The 16,517-nt window shown below is 40.9% G+C and overlaps 1 protein-coding gene across 6 annotated transcripts in view; it reads left to right on the forward strand.

Moving 5' to 3' along the window:
- Nucleotides 1-16,517, forward strand: part of LOC144683722 (H(+)/Cl(-) exchange transporter 5) — a 139,880-nt gene that overhangs the window by 44,015 nt on the left and 79,348 nt on the right. For 4 of the 6 annotated variants that reach the window (XM_078547045.1, XM_078547043.1, XM_078547044.1 and 1 more), the window contains exon 3: nt 14,021-14,184. The exons of 1 other annotated variant lie outside the window; for it this stretch is intronic. In XM_078547045.1, coding sequence (XP_078403171.1) covers nt 14,037-14,184 — 148 coding nt within the window. In that variant the 5' untranslated portion in view covers nt 14,021-14,036. Of the gene's footprint in view, nt 1-14,020; nt 14,185-15,280; nt 15,439-16,517 lie in introns of those variants that run through there. One more of the 6 variants, XM_078547041.1, reaches the window with a different exon arrangement.

Below are 16,517 nucleotides of genomic sequence, written 5' to 3' on the forward strand. Positions count from 1 at the left end.
AGGCAGGAGTGTGAAGTTGAGTTTAATATTAGATCAGCCATGATCTTATTGAATGGCGGAGTAGGCTCAAGGGGCTGAGTGGCCTACTCCTGCTTCTAATTCGTATTTTCGTATATATCCTCTAGATACTTTCTCCTCCCATTTCCCCACATTATACTCAATTTGCCAATTCTTTGCCCACTCACCTATCTATATTCTTTTGTAGCCTCCTTATTTCCTCTTCACAATTTACTTTCATAACCATTTTTGTGATATCAGCAAAGTTAGTAACCATATCAATTTCACCCATCGTGGGAAGGCAGGAGTGTGAAGTTGAGTTCAGTATTAGATCAGCCATGATCTTATTGAATAGCGGAGTAGGCTCAAGGGGCTGAGTGGCCTAATCCTGCTTCTAATTCGTATGTTCGTATATATCCTCTGGATACTTTCTCCTTTTCAGAGATACCTTAGAAACCTCCCCCCCCTCAAAGTCCATCTCCATGATGAGGTGAATCACATGGGCCTTGTATCCAGGTAGAAATGCTAATTAGCTACACGTGACCCCAACACTTTTATCTTGGAAGTAAATGGACAATTTAAAGTATAACCTTATACAACCTGACATTTTCAACACCTTTCTGGGACATTGGAGACTAGTGGTGGCATTTAATGCCCCCCCCCCCGGCGCCGCGGTGAGTTTGGTAACAGAAGGCATTTAATCCAGTGGGAGAGTACTGGATGGGGATCTTACCATCTTCCTGCCTCCGCCCCAACTAAGTCCATGGCAGGAAGGCCTGTGAACAGCCTGCCCACCCTGCTGCCAAGTGTGGTCCTTAAGTAGGCAATTAATGCTCACTTAAGGACCTCATCCTGCCACTGCCGGTATTAACCCAGTGGCGGGTGGGAGGCTTGCCATGCAGGGAGCAGAATGAGCAAACCCTTGCACGGTTGCTTGTGGGCTTTTTGTAGGGAGCGGGGGCAATCAAAGGCAATCAATGCCTGATCAAGGGATCTTGCATCAGGAAGGGGAGAGCAATTGAAGGCATTCAAGGGATCTTGCACCAGGAATGGGGGAGGCCCACTGAGTCATCAGGCCCCCCCCCCCCTCAGTCTTGCTCCCGATCCCTTCCTCACCTCCTCCTATGACCCCTTCATCCACAATCACTCACCTGTGGCCTGAGACACAGTGACAACACTAGGCCTCAGGTGGGTGTTATACCAGCAACAGTAGCACCACCTCCCCAGTGTAGTGCTGTTCAATAGAGCAGCCGGCTTCTGATTGGATACTTGATCCCAGGGAAGACCCATTGTTGTCCACTTAAGTGCCTGAGTACCAATGCTGCCACTGTCTCCAAATGTGAACGATTTACATCATCTTTCCAGCAAAACAATCCAGGCTTCCCTTTATTTTTTAACAATCATGCCACTCAGGCCTGTTGTTAGGCAGACTTCAGAACAAGTCCAATGACCCCTTTCATTTTACCCTAAATTAAAGATGCAGCCCTGAAACATCATAAGCTTATAAACATAATATTTGTAATGCCTCCTTCCTAAGGAATGGAAAGTAATCACCACAGAGATGAGTTTTCAAAAACCCTATCCAAAATATAACAACTTATAACATTCTGCACATTTTGATAACTAATTTAGTACATATAGCACAAGTACTATTCTCCCCATGCTGTCACATTTTTCCATTAGACAGTCCTCCTTGGTAGCACACAAGATTTAACCTTTTCAACAATGAGCTTGTAATAGGAGTTCAAGTCCACTCTCATAGATGTTTCAAGTTCTTTCTCTCAGAGAGATAAGAATTTGTTTTACTGCTAGTGGCTTCACTTTCTGTGAGCTGTCATAGTAAATCTCTTCTTTCCTGTCAAGTAAATTTCATAGTATTTCCATGAGCTAGGTTAAAAGATTTCCCAATCTATTCTGCCTGGGGATTTTTGTCAAATCTTACTTGCAGATAATCCCTGTAATTTTTGAATTCTGTTAGGTGTGAACTGTAAATTGAAACACAATCTTTTGTCATAATTCCTTTTATCTGATTTCCATATGTTCCATTGTTTTTCTGTAGAACAGACATTACATTGTCAATAGGATGTTGACTTTTAAACACAGTGTTTGAACCTCTAGGTCCAGGTGCTAACTCCAGATCTCCATTCTCTTTCCTGGCTGTAAATTCTTTCTTGTCCAGGTCGCAATGTCTCAGCCAGACAAATGACTGAATGGTGGTCCTCATGTCTAAACACAGGAGTACTTTTATCTTTAAGTTCATTCCCAAGATTAAACTTTCAGTGCTCTTCACCAGGAGAAGCAAATTTAACATTGCCTCCTTTTGTGCAAGCAGTTTGTTCTTCTGTCAAGTTAAGATCCTGATATTTTTAAATCAGTTTTCCGCATTCTTTTACATTTTTCTGTTTCTCGTCCTCCCACTAAGCACGAGCTTTGTCCAATTTCTTCCAAGCAAGAGCCATTGCTTCTTCATTTTTAAGTTTTTAATTGGTGTTTTAGAACTCTAATCTGTCCTCGTAGTTCCAGAGTAACAGCATTAGTGGGAGCCAAGCCATCGTGTTTTAAAGCACCGTCTCTTTTTGTTTGTCCATTAGCCTGGAATGCTGCTACATTCTGCTTTGACACCTGTGGCTTAAGGTCAAACAGTCGATTAGTTTCCAGAGTTTTGTTAACTTTTTGTTGTCAGCCTGAGGTTTCTCAGACATCTGAGATGGAAGACTTCTGAGATTGGGGACCTCTTGAGTCAAACCATTATTTTTTGCAAAGTCCACTCAACTTGCTGAAACCTTCTTATCTCAAATAATTTCAATAGATCTTATGGAAATGCACAGAGGCAAAACATGGTCTTCCGTCAGCTCGTTTCATAAGATAAGGCCAACATTATGGGTAATTTAGACACCACTCCCACTGACTTAAAACACAGTTTAATTTCACTCTACACAATGGAGCAGGTAAACAATTTCCATCAATGGTTCATTTCAGTACACTCTTATTTAGTGAACTCTCTGGAGAGAAATTCACATCTTCTGCTGACATCAGGGTTTCAGTCCACTCTGTATCTCTAAGCATATCTTTTTAACCCCTTTATCAGACAAAAATGGAGTTAATTCATCCTCAAATATAAAACTCCTAAAATCTTTTGCTCTGATTTACCCCCACTATAAATATATTAGATGGTACCGGTTTGTCACAAGCTTCACTCACTAGTGCAGCATTTTCTAGAGAAACACAAGATATGCCTACAAAAGATACAGCCTTAATTTTTAAAATTTCTAACAGTTTGCTTTTATGTGCCCTGTCTAATGGCAGAAATAACATATTGCCCTCATCGAATCATACCTGTGTCCCATACCTTTTTTTACTACCCTGAGGAGTATCTATCCTTTATTTCTGTTACCCCTACATTGTAATTAGTAGTGTTCTATTCATTATCAATTCTCCTATCTCTCTAGTTTCTGGGTGGGTTTGCAAACAAAAGGTTTGCTTTGACCTATGCATAACTATCAGCCATAACAGCCCCTTCCCTTATTTTAGAAACTTTACAGTCTTCTAGATGGGAACTGCTTCCTAAAAAAGTACTGTTTTTAAATTCTTCCATTAACAACACCTCTCCGAGGTTTCCAAAGTCTTGCACTAGCTTCATAGCTCTGTACCATCGATCAAACACCATTTGTTCTCCAAAAAATTCCACAAAAGTTTAATTCTGTCTCTTCCTCTGATTTCTAGAGTGCTGCTCATAGGCTTATGGGACTAATTCATATGCACTAAAAACAACAGTCTTAACTGTGTCATAATCTACAGACTGTTCATCTGAAATGACTGAATAAACCTCCAACACTTTTCCTGCCACAATACCTTGTAATAGAATTGTCCAAATTTCTCTTGGCCATTATAATTTTGTTGTAATTTACTCAAATGAGATCAAATATGTTTTAACTCCTTCCTCACTGAATTTGGGCACTAGATGAATATTCCTAATCAAATCAAGGAGTTAAATCTAGCCCATCATCAAGTCTGCTTGCTATCCCCTGTTCAAGTAATTGTCCAGTTCAAATTTTCCGGCTTCCACCTCTCACTTTAAAATTCTGCTTCAAGTTTTCGCATTTCTCTTTCTTTATTTCCCCTCTTTTGAGTTCAAGTTTTTGCTTTTATCTATCTGTTTCCTGTCTTTCAATTCCAAGTTACTTGATTTGTAACTGAATCCTAGCCAACTCGATCTGTTTTTCATCTAGAATACCTTTTTCTTCAAGGTTCAGGTGTTGAGCCGACCTTAAACTATTTCTAACTTCTTAGCATCTACTTTTAAATCTATTTCTAACTTCACTGCCACTGCTTTAAAATTAATCTTTCTCAACTGTTGTGAGGTACTCAAAGGTAAGTCCTTTTGAGGAATACATCAGCAATGGACATAGCCATTTAAAATTTTCAATAAATGCAGCAAAGGTCACTGTGAAATCTTGTTTGTTTTAAACTCTGGCCAGACCTAGTGTACTTATCTCAGTCTATGGATTCGAGATCCTGCAAGAGCCAGCACCCTTCCCCAACACCACCGCCCCCCCAAAGAAATGCAATCTTCCACTTGATAGCTGAAAGGATGACATGACAAGATTTCATGTTTTAAAACTCTTACTGTAACAACCAGACTAAAAATACTATTGACTAAACACTACTTTTGTAGGCAACTTATACTTTAAACTACAGAACTTTCCCCTTTTAACAAGACAACTGATAAACCTACTTCACAGGTATACTTTCCACTGTCCTTTAAGCAGATTTTCAGTTTTCCTGGACCCGGCCCAAAGTGATTCTCAGCTCCTGAGGGTTTACATCTGTTCTTTTCCTTTCCAAACCTGGTAACCTTAACACTACTACTATCTTTCACATTGATGGATTTCCTGGCAGTGCTCCCTCTAGGGCAAGTTAGGTGAATCTTCCAGACTCATTTGAAATCCTCACAAATTTGGTCTTTTCAATCCAAGCATCAGCTCTCACCCACATTCCTGCGAGGTGAACCATAGAAAATTTTTGGCCTTTAGCTGCTCTCTTTCTCCTGGATCCTAGCAGTGTTTGAGAGTTTGAGGGATATCTTAGAAACCCCCTTCTCCTCAAAGCGCATCTCCATGGCAATGCAAATCATGTGGGCCTTGTATCTAGGTAGAAATGCTGATTAGTTATCCTTGAGGCACTAACTCTCTTTTATCTTGGAAGTAAAAAGTTTGAAGTATAACCATTTACAACCCAACATTCTTAACACCTTCCTGAGACTTTGGAGACTTGCAGTCTAACCACTGTAAACACATGTTGCCATTTTCTACAAGCGTAAACACCTCACGCCTTATTTCCAAAACAACAACCTTTATTCTTTTAATGGCCACGTCACCCAGGCCTGTTGTTAAGCAGATTTCAGAACAGGTCACAGGACCCTCTTAATTTTACCCTAAATTAAAGACACAACCCCAAAACCTAACAATTTTTTAATATTGTTACAAATATGAGGTTTTTAACTATTTATATTGGAATCATTTTTGACTGAAAATGGATTTGGGAATGAGCACTGTTGTGTTGTGGTTAAAAGGGAATTTTCACCGCTTTAAAATGCTGCAACCTACAACACTGTGGCAAAAGGGAGTGAGGTTTTAATAAGGCAAACAATGTTTAATATTGAGCAGGAAAGCTAAACAACAGGTCATCTTATTTCAAATAGCCAACAGTAACTCTCACCCTTTGTAATTCATTTGGATGCAACATGCAATGTTTTAATTTATTAGTAATCAAGCTAGTCAGTTTTATTGAAAGGTCTACTGCCAAATTAATGAATGGAAGAAGATATCAGATAATACACCCCTTTACGTCCTGAGGTCAAAAGTAATAAAAACAGAAAATGCTGGTAATACTTGGCAGGTCAGGTAGCATCTCTGGTGAGGGAAACAGGTTTCAGTTTGGTAACATTTTTCAGAACCGGCAAAAAGTTTGAGATGTAACAAGTTTTAAACATGTATAGGGGAAGGGAGGAGGGTAGAAAAAAACAAAAGGGAGGGCCTGTGATAGCGTGGAAGACAGGAGGGATTAACTGATAAATGGGATTATGGTGCATGGCAAAAGGATGTTGCACTGATACAAATAAAGAAACAAGATGGATTTAGCAATGTAAATGTCAAGCACCTGCTGTGTGGAAAAAATTGGAGCAGTGGTTATGATCTGAAATTGTTGAATTCAATTGTTAAGTACAGATAGTTGCATAATGCCTTAATGAAAAGATCAGGTGCTGTTCCTTGAACTTCATTAGAACAATGCAGCAGGGCAAGATCTGAGTAGGATGGGGAATTAAAATAGCAAGCACCCAGCAGCTCAAGATCACGCTTGTGGACTGATTGGTGGTGTTCAGCAAAGCAATCACCCAGTTTGTGTTTAGTCTTCCTGTTGTAGAGACCACCACATTGTGGACATTGAATACTGTATGCTAAATTGAAAAAAAAACGTAAATCACTTTCACCTGGAAGGAGTATTTCAGACCCTGTGTGGTGGGAAGGGAAGAGATGAAAGGGCAAGTGCCGCATCTGTACAGGAAAATGTTGTAGGAAGGGGCACATACGAGCATACAAAATAGAAGCAGAAGTAGGCCATTCGGCACCTCGAGCTTGCTCCGCCATTCAATAAGATCATGGTTGATCTGTTTGTGTTTCGAATTCCACATTCCAATCTACCGCCGCTAACCTTAGATTCTTGTTAGACAAGGGAATCAATCTACCTATGACTTAAAAATATTCAATGACTCTGCTTCCACCGCCTTTGGAGGCAGAGAGTTCCAAAGTCGCACAACCCTCTGAGAGAAAAAAATTCTCCTCATCTCTGTCCTAAAAGGGCAACCACTAATTTTAAAATAGTGCCTCCTAGTTCTGGACAGGAAACATCGTTTCAACATCCACCTTGTCAATATTGTTCAGAATCTTATATACTTCAATCAAGCCACCCCTCATTCTTCTAAACTCCAGAGGAAGCAATCCCAGTCTGCCTAAACTTTCCTCATAAGACAACCCGCTTATTCCGGGTATCAATCTAGTAAACCTTTTCTGAACCACCTCCAATGCATTTATATCTTTAAATAAAGAGACCAAAACTGGACACAATACTCGAGACGTGGTCTCACCATTGCCTTGTATAACTGAAGCATAACATCCAGGGGTGTTGGGTGTGATTTTAAAAAAAGGGACCAGAGTATCATGGAGGCAACATTCCCTTTGGGGCAAAAAACAAAAATACCTGTAAAAACTCAGCAGGTCTGACAGCATCTGCGGAGAGGGATACAGTTAACGTTTCGAGTCCGAATGACTCTTCATCAGAACTAAGGAAAAATAGAAAAGTGGTGAAATATAAGCTGGTTTAAGGGGGCGTGGGACAGGTGGAGCTGGATAGAGGGCCAGTGATAGGTGGAGATTGCCAAAAGATGTCATAAACAAAAGGACAAAGAGGTGTTGACGGTGGTGATATTAGCTAAGAAATGTGCTAATGGTGACATTAAGGGTTGAAAGCAGGACAAGCAAGGGACAGATAGCCCTGGTGAGGGTAGGGTGGGGGGGGATCGAAATAGACTAAAAGGTAGAGATAAAACAATGGATGGAAATACATTTAAAAATAATGGAAATAGGCGGGAAAAGAAAAATATATATAAATTATTGGAAAAAGGGGGATCGGAAAGGGGGTGGGGATGGAGGAGAGAGTTCATGATCTAAAGTTATTGAAGTCAATATTCAGTCAGGAAGACTGTAAAGTGCCTAGTCGGAAGACGAGGTGCTGTTCCTCCAGTTTGCGTTAAGCTTCACTGGAACATTGCAGCAGGCCAAGGACGGACATGTGGGCATGAGAACAGGATGGTGTGTTGAAATGGCAAGCGACAGGGAGGTCTGGGTCATGCTTGTGGACAGACCGAAGGTGTTCCGCAAAGCGGTCACCCAGTCTGCGTTTGATCTCACCAATGTAGAGGAAACCACATTGGGAGCAGCGAATGCAGTAGACTAAATTGAGGGAAGTGCAAGTGAAATGCTGAGATGGGAGGGGAAGATATGTGTACTGATGGTGTCACACTGGAAATGGCGGAGAATGATCCGTTGACTGCAGAGGCTGGTGGGATGGAAGGTGAGATTAAGATGAGCCCCATTGTGGCTCTGGGATGGAGGGAAGAGAGAGCAGAAGTGTTGATTTAGGGCACTGTCAACCACAGTTTAAGGGAATCCTCAGTTTAAGTAAAAAGGAAGACGTATCAGAAGCACTGGTTTGGAAGGTGGCATTGTCAAAATAGATACGTTGAAGGTGGAGAAACTAGGAGAATGAAAGGGAGTCCTTACAGGACGGTAATAAAAGAAGCTGAGGAAGTCAGTTGGTTTATAGTAGAGCTAAATGAAATCCCATGTTTGGTAAGTTGTCAAGCTTTGAACAGAACATTGTGAGGGCCAGATCTTGACCCATAGCTGAAAGCTAACATTGCAGGAGTTGGCATTTAGGAGTTGTCTAGAAAGAAGGGTAGTGTTGAAAACAAATAAGCCAGCCCATGCAAGGAACAGATTGCAATGGCTACTTATTCCCACTCTTGAGGAGTTAGCCAAGTGGCATTTGCTTTACTGTTACTCTCTGTTTACTATGGACTGCAACAGCTCAAGGAGGCAGCTCATCACCATCTTCTCCAGGGCAATTTGGGATGGGCAATAAATGCTGGCCTAGCCAGCAACGCTCACATCCCGTGAATGAATTAAAAGAAACTTGTTTGTAAATAAAGCAGCTTAATGATTCATACCTGACTTCATCTCGTTAGTCTGCCTTCAGAAAGATTAGTGAATCATATGCAAGTACATGTGCAAAAGATATAATCATTTCATATCATAATGGAGTTTAATTGTTATGTCCATGGTTATACTATTGAATAGTTAGATATTGGCCTCTTATGGTTGCATTGCTGGAAAGAAGATGCTTGGACCAGTTAGCTGGAATGACCAACACTGTTGTACCTCAAAGAATACCTAAGGCAGACCCTAAATTTGTAACTTCCTTCCTCTGTGGATGGTATGGTTTAGATTCAGCAGTTCATCTTGGGGAATTGCATACATTAAAGCCTGGTTTGGAATAGAAACAGTTGTTAATCAGGGATGCTTTAGTGAGTGATTTATTTTGACTGTCAATTTTAGTTGCTTTGCACTGTACCTTTTAGCCAGTTTTTTGGTGCCTCAACCTTCAGTGTTTAAACAGTTTTTTAAAAAAAGCTGTGAACTTGCAAACTTTTAAAATGCCTGTTGAATGTGTGACTTTTGATCTGTTTTCCTGCCTATTTTCTCCCTTTTACTCCCCTTTCTGAAAGTGCTGTCGCTTGTTGGGAAATGACTCCCTCCAGTGCATCAGTGAAATGGCCAAGATCTCAGACAAGTAATAGACATCAGTATTGGCAGATTATTTGAATGCAGGATTCATCACGAGGTCAAACAGAATTTTGTTTTCTGACCTAGAGATCCATAAAAGAGAATTTTCCAGTGTGAGTCACTGTATAATGATCAGAGTAGAAATTCTGGCTGAAGCTACTGCCACCCTCACTAGCTCAACAGAGTCAGGCAATCAAACTTGGGACTTTCTGGTCTGTTTGGCTCAGCTGCTCATTGAATAAACTCACCAAATTTTGATGAATCTCTTGTGACTGCTTTGTTCTCATATCTGAATGATTCTGCATCTTTTCAAATGTTCTCCTTGCGTATCCTTTTGATTTAAAGAGTGTAAAAAGGTTTATGTGCAAAATATTATGAAAATTTCTGTGTCTGCTGAGACCTCAACCTTAAGAGTTTCCCAGCTTTTATCCTTGTAAGTAAGAAAGATCCGATGTGCACTGGCCCCTGTGCATATAAGACTAAATCTGCTTTTATATTCTTCAATTTGTATTCTGGGGCCCTGGTATCAGTGAGCCAACTTCTGGCATTTATCTTGCTGCATCCATTTTTCATAGCCCAGTAGCAGACTCATAGACCCAGGTAAATTCCCTGACATTGAATTCTTGGAAAATTAATTTAAAAAACAATTGCCAGTTGGAACACTCACCAAAAATCAAAGGGATGGTTAGGATGGGGAAGGGAGTGGGAGGTGGGCTCTCCAGAGAAATTGATAACCAACAGTGTTCTGTGTTCTTCTAGCACAGGCAATGAAATAAATAAACTGTCATTTACTGGATACATTAAAGTGCTTTAGCTTTGGGACTTTATTTACAAGAAACAACTGTCCTTTCCTCAGCTTGATTTGTTTACCACTGTGTACACGCTGTTTTAGGAGCTTGATGTTCTGCCAGAAAATACATACTCTTTTAAAGATTTGCCAGCAATGAAATTCAGTTTCTCACTTATGCTTGGTGTATGAGGAAACTGAACTATGTATTGGAGATCTCAGATGCTCCTGAATTTTCAAGATTTGCCTAGAGTTACACAGACCTGGTTACCAAGTACTGTATTGCAACTAATTCCTGCCACAATATAATTATTTGAACCTCACGATATTCACATAAGGATGACAGGCAGGTTCACTTTAGTCGGGCCTCCTGGCCCTGCATTTGATGCTTTTGGGCCCAAGCTGTTCACTCACTTCCTTCCAATCCTAGCCTCCTTAACTCCTTCCACCCACAGAATGGGATTGTCTGAGGGGTGATTATAACCCTAAATCACCCAGCAGAAATGAGTCACTATGTTTTTCAGTGGAACATTACCAAGTCCAAAGTCACTATAAACTTTCCTTTCTTGCCACTGCCTTCCCATTGCTGTGGCTGAACAAAATGATGTGCAAGCTCAGTGCCATACTCCCATGGTTGAACTTCACAACAAATGTCCTTTTCATCACCAAGACCACATACTTCCATCTCCAGAACATTGTCTACTTCCACCTCTTTCTGCACCTTACCACCAATGAAGTACACATCAACGCCTTGTCATCACTAAATTTGGTTTAATTGCTTAAAGCTTTCCTTGCTGGCCTTCCATCGCTAACACGACCTATCTTCCGACCCTCAATAAACTCCAGTTTGTTCAAAATACAACTGTCCTTTTCTTCATCTGCACCAAGTTCTGGGCAGTCTTTTCTGCTTGAAACAAATAAGGTTATTAAATAAACCATTTGAAATTCAAACACAACGGGGAGAACAGGGTAATGGAATGGCTGTCCATTCCTAGACCTCACCCGATTTTTAATCCTAATGTCTCCATCTTCCTTCCTCCACTCTCTGTAGCCTCTGACCTCCAAACTACAATAATGGGCTGGTCCAAATTGACCTCTGACTGGGTAAAGTGGTAATTATTTCCCGGTTTTTCACACTGGCAACTACACCGGTAATATCCCCAGCTTTATTGTTCTGTAACAATTTGATACAGCTAAATAACTTGTTAAGCCATTTCAGAGGACAGTTAAGAGTCAACCAGTCTGAAGCCACATGTGGCTGTGGGTGTGGGCATGTGTGGATGGTAGATTTCTTCCCCTGAAGGTTATTAGTAAATTAGATGGGCTTTTACAACAATCTGGTAGTTTCATGATCATTATTAATGAGAAAAGCATTTAATTCCAGATTCATTAATTACATTTAAATTCCCCCGGTTGACGTAGTGGGATTTGAATTTGTGTCTCTGAGTATTAGTCTGGTAAAATTACCAGTATACTACCATTCCCCGTTATGCGAGCTTTTTTTTAATATTCGTTCATGGGACGTGGTCGTCACTAGCCAGGCCAGCATTTATTGCCCATCCCTAATTGCCTTTGAGAAGGTGGTGGTGAACTGCTGCCTTGAACCACTGCAGTCCACGTGCTGTACGCACATCCACCGTGCTGTTAGGGAGGGAGTTCCAGGATTTTGACCTAGCAACAGTGAAGGAATGATGATATGTTTCCAAATCAAGATGGTGTGTGGCTTGGTGGAGAACTTCTAGGTGATGGTGTTCCCATGCATCTGCTGCTCTTGTCCTTCTGGATGATAGCGGTCTTGGGTTTGAAAGGTGCTGTCTGAGGAGCCTTGGTGAGTTCCAGCAGTGAATCTTGTAGATGGTACACACTGCTGCCACTGGGGGGAGTGAATGTTTGTGGATGGGGTGTCAATCAAGCAGGCTGCTTTGTCCTGGATGGTGTCGAGCTTCCTAAGTGTTGAATCTGCACTTATCCAGGCAAGTGGAAAATACTCCACCACACTCCTGGACTTGTGCCTTGTAGATGGTAGGCAGGCTTTGGGGGGGGGTTCAGAAGGTGAGCTACCTGTCGCAGGATTCCTAGCCTCTGACCTACTCTTGTAGCCACAGTATTTATATGGCTAGTCCAGTTCAGTTTCTTGACAATGGTAACCTCCAGGATGTTGATAGTGGGGGATTCAACGATATTAGTGCTTTTGAGCATTAAGGGGCAATGATTAGATTCTCTCTTGTTGGAGATGGTCATTGCCTGGCACTTGTGTGGCACAAATGTTACTTGCCACTTGTCAGCCCAAGCCTGGATATTGTCCAGGCCTTGCTGCATTTGGACATGGACAGCTTCAATATCTGCGTAGTTGAAAATGGTGCTGAACATTGTGCAATCATCAGCAAACATCCCCACTTCTGACCTTATGATGGAAGGAAGGTCATTGAAGCAGCTGAAGATGGTTGGGCATAGGACACGACCCTGAGGAACTTCTGCAATGATGTCCTGGAACGGAGATGATTGACCTCCAAAACCACAACCATCATCCTTTGTTGGTTTGACCCCAACAGGCAGAGGTTGCCCCCTGATTCCTATTGGCTCCTTGATGCCATACTTGCTCAAATGCTGCCTTGGTGTCAAGGGCAGTCACTCTCACCTCACCTCTTTCAGCTCCTTGTGTCTATGTTTGAACCAAGGCTGTGGTGAGGTCAGGAGCTGAGTTACCCTGGTGGAACCCAAACTGTGTGTCAGTAAGAAAATTATGGCTAAGTAAGTGCCTCTTGATAGCACCATTGATGACCCCTTCCATCACTATACTGATGATCGAGAGTAAACTGATGGGGCTGTAATTGGGGATATTTGTAGAGCCGCTGCCTCCAGTGAGTTGCTTAATTGTCAGGAATGGATATGACAGGGCTGCAGAGTTTAGATCTGATCCGCTGATAACGGTTCAGCAAAGGCAATGAGATATCACGGACCTGAGTGACAATAGGCCCAGAATCTATCATCTTAAACAATGAGATTTAAGGATTGAGAAAGAAACAGGAATGACAGAGAAGGAGGGTGAATTAAAGTGAGTGAATTAGTCAAATCAGGCTCAAAGAGAAACAAAGAAAAGGAAAGATCGGATTAAGAGAAAGCTATAAAAAAAAAGACAAAGGAAATGTAAGAAAAATGTTTAAATCTTCAAATCTCTAAGAACAATTTGTTACCTCCAAAAATGAGACTCCATAGTTTAAATCGTCTCTGGCTCTGAAAGGAAACATTCTTTGGTAGAAACATATGTCTCCTCATGAAAAATGTATTCATGCTGTTAATTACCAGCCATAATTTTGTGGTATGTTCACTTGGCAGTTGACACGCACGTGCAGTAACTTCATGAAACTCAAAGGGCATTAAGGGCAAGTTGGTTTTTCCACAAGTCTGATGTTTAGATGAGCACATGTCATCCAGCAACTTGTGATGATTCACAATTCACAGAGCATCTTCCTTACAAGCTGCTGGGCAATTTATAGATTTATGACAGCATGGACATTAAACTTGCAGTTATTTTAGTAGCAAATTCTGATCCATTGTTTCCACCTAGCCTTCAGTCATTTCTCCTAACTTTTTTCCATCTGTCGTTATTTTTCTAAAAAGTGTCCTAGGATGCTTTTTTTGTTAAAGGTGCTGTGTAAATGCAAGTTGATAATGAGCACAGTGTTTATCACGAAACATCCTGTACATATTCTGGGGGTGTAAAATGGGGTATACACATTAAAACTTTTTGCCACATATTTTTTGCAAACCAAAATTAGTTTAGGAGTTTTCTACTGCATCATTTAGAAGTGTTTCCTAATTTTTTGTTTTGCAGATTTTAGCAGGTTAAAATGGCCAAAGATCAGTTTTACCGAAGAGGTAGTTTTAATAGCTACCAGAGCAACACAAGTGATGAAGATATGGTGGAGATTGCAGGAGCATCTTTGGACTTTTCTTTTGCAGATGATGTTCCTCCTTTAGACAGGGAGCCACAAGGAGGTATGGAGCAAGACAACCTGCAGAGATTTCAGCAAATGTGTGTGCGGGAATGTTATGTTTTCAATTATTTTAAGATCATAACATTGAATAGTTGTGAAGTAATTTGTCATAAGATTGTCATAGAACAGCTTTACTTTCAATTGTCATTGCTTGTAGTCCAGTGGTTTCATTTTAATTTGCATTCTATGGATGAAAAATTTCCTAGTAATTAGTTGCAGATTAATTTTCTATAAACTGTGTAATAGTGATTTAACAATCCCTAATTGCTTTGCAAAACTTTAAGTTAAGGAACAACATATTGTAATTGCTTTTGGGAAAAAATGTGTTTTTAAAAGAAAAACTGAATTTATACAGTTTAGTTGATACAGTGGTAGGAACGCTGTATTTTTCTAGAGCACTCTTGGGTTAGGGAAAGGAACATTTCCACTCCTGATTGCTACACAAATGATAGAAATCTTTCAAATATAGAGCTGCAACTTGTTATCTACCGCCACTGGTGAGCAGAAACAAGTATCGGGTGGAAGAACTTCAGCGTTTTTTAAAGGATTTACAGCTATTTTTTTTAAATAAAATTTTATGTATTTATCAAGCTAGTGCAGCATAGATCAGTGGGTTATACAAGTCTTCATGGCTTAATCAATCTTAATTCCGATCTAAATTTATTGACAAAGTTTCAAAGAATTGGAATGGGAAGTGATTATAAGCATTCATGAAGCAAAATGCTTTCAATGCAATTAAAAATAGTTAAACAGATCAATTTTTTCAGGGCATTTTATTGATTGTTCTTTCATTGACATTTAAATTTGCATAAACTTTGCCCCTCAATAAAGTGATGTTTCTGTAAAAGGGTGAATTTGTTTCAACAGATGATGCCACCTGTGAAATTACAGATTGATTACATAAAATTGGTCCTGTGAATTTATTTTAGGATAGAAAAATGAGCATTTTTCAAACATGGCACTATTAAAGCACTTTACAGCTTATAGTTTACTTTTTGAAATGTAGTTATTGCTTTATTGGCAAATGTAGCAGCCACTTTGCAGAGCATAAAATACCATTCTAAGACTGAGGGCTAAATGTGAAATTTGAGAGACCTCATGTTCTTCTCTACGCCAGCTCATTTATCTCTTTCAGCCAATGCAACAGTATTCGGGCACTCAGCAGTCATCCAGTACTGTCACAGCAGTTTTCTACCTCCTATGCTTCAGCCACTAGGGAAACACCTTGAAGATGCACTAGATTACAAGAGAGCACGTAAGACAGGCAGGGGATTTTATCAGAGTTTATTTGAGAATGTGTTGAGTTAATTTAAGACTATAAATTTTGGAGAAATCTGGTTCTGTGTTGAATGATGTGCTGAGCCCTGAGGGTATTACTTGTTCAGTTGTGAGGTGCTGCAGAGCTAACTGCTGAGCAAATGTGCCTCACTACAGTGCAGATGGAATGGGAAAGGGGTTGCTCATGATTGGATAGGAGGCAGATGACAAAAACAGCTCAGCTGGAATCCATATCAGTTAGCTGCTACTGGAAAAGTTCTGACTGCTGGCAGTTTTTAAATCGGGCACACCCTCACCATCCTTGTTGGTTTTGGAATAGTCTTCATCTTTGTGCTCCGGGCCCCAGGTGCTGACCCGCTGCATGGGAATGGTATGGCCCACTAACACGATTCTGGACGTACATTGTCAGCTGTATTGAATCATGTCTCTGGATTTGTCCAAAGAGCAGAACCTCTGCTTCAGCTGACTGATGGTCTGTTTGCTGGGGCACTGGTGACAGTATAGGCCAAATATTATCTTCATTTCAGTGTAGAAGTTATCTTGAGCAGTGGTGTCACCAGTCACATCTGGAGAAGATTATCCTTTTCCCCAAGTAGCCATCCTCAGGGCTCTTCCACTAGAGTTGAATATTTGGGGGATGAAGTGAAGGATGAATTCCTCATGACAACAGCCTGAAAATTGGGTACACACTGGCATGATGGTGCTGGCAGAAAGAACAGACCAGCTGCATATTAAGTGAATGGTATTAATTGTGGTTAGCATATATGTCAGTATGTTGCACGTGAGTTTGCAGGCCAATAGTCAGTGATGCCTACACTCTCAGAAACCTGTCATTTGGGCAAATCGCAGAGCCCTATTCGACTTGTTTTGGTTATCTGTGCCTGATCAAGGGACCTGGCATGGGGGGGTGGGGGGACAGCGTGCGAAGAATCACCCCACTGCCCTTGCTGCTGACCCTTCCCCCAACCCCCCTCCCACCATCACTAACCTGTGATCTGGGATCTAGTGACAATACTAGGCCTTGGGTGGGTGTTGTACCAGCAGAAGCCACCATCT

This window comes from Cetorhinus maximus, chromosome 8, assembly GCF_964194155.1.
Source record: "Cetorhinus maximus chromosome 8, sCetMax3.hap1.1, whole genome shotgun sequence".
Lineage (NCBI taxonomy): Eukaryota > Metazoa > Chordata > Chondrichthyes > Lamniformes > Cetorhinidae > Cetorhinus > Cetorhinus maximus.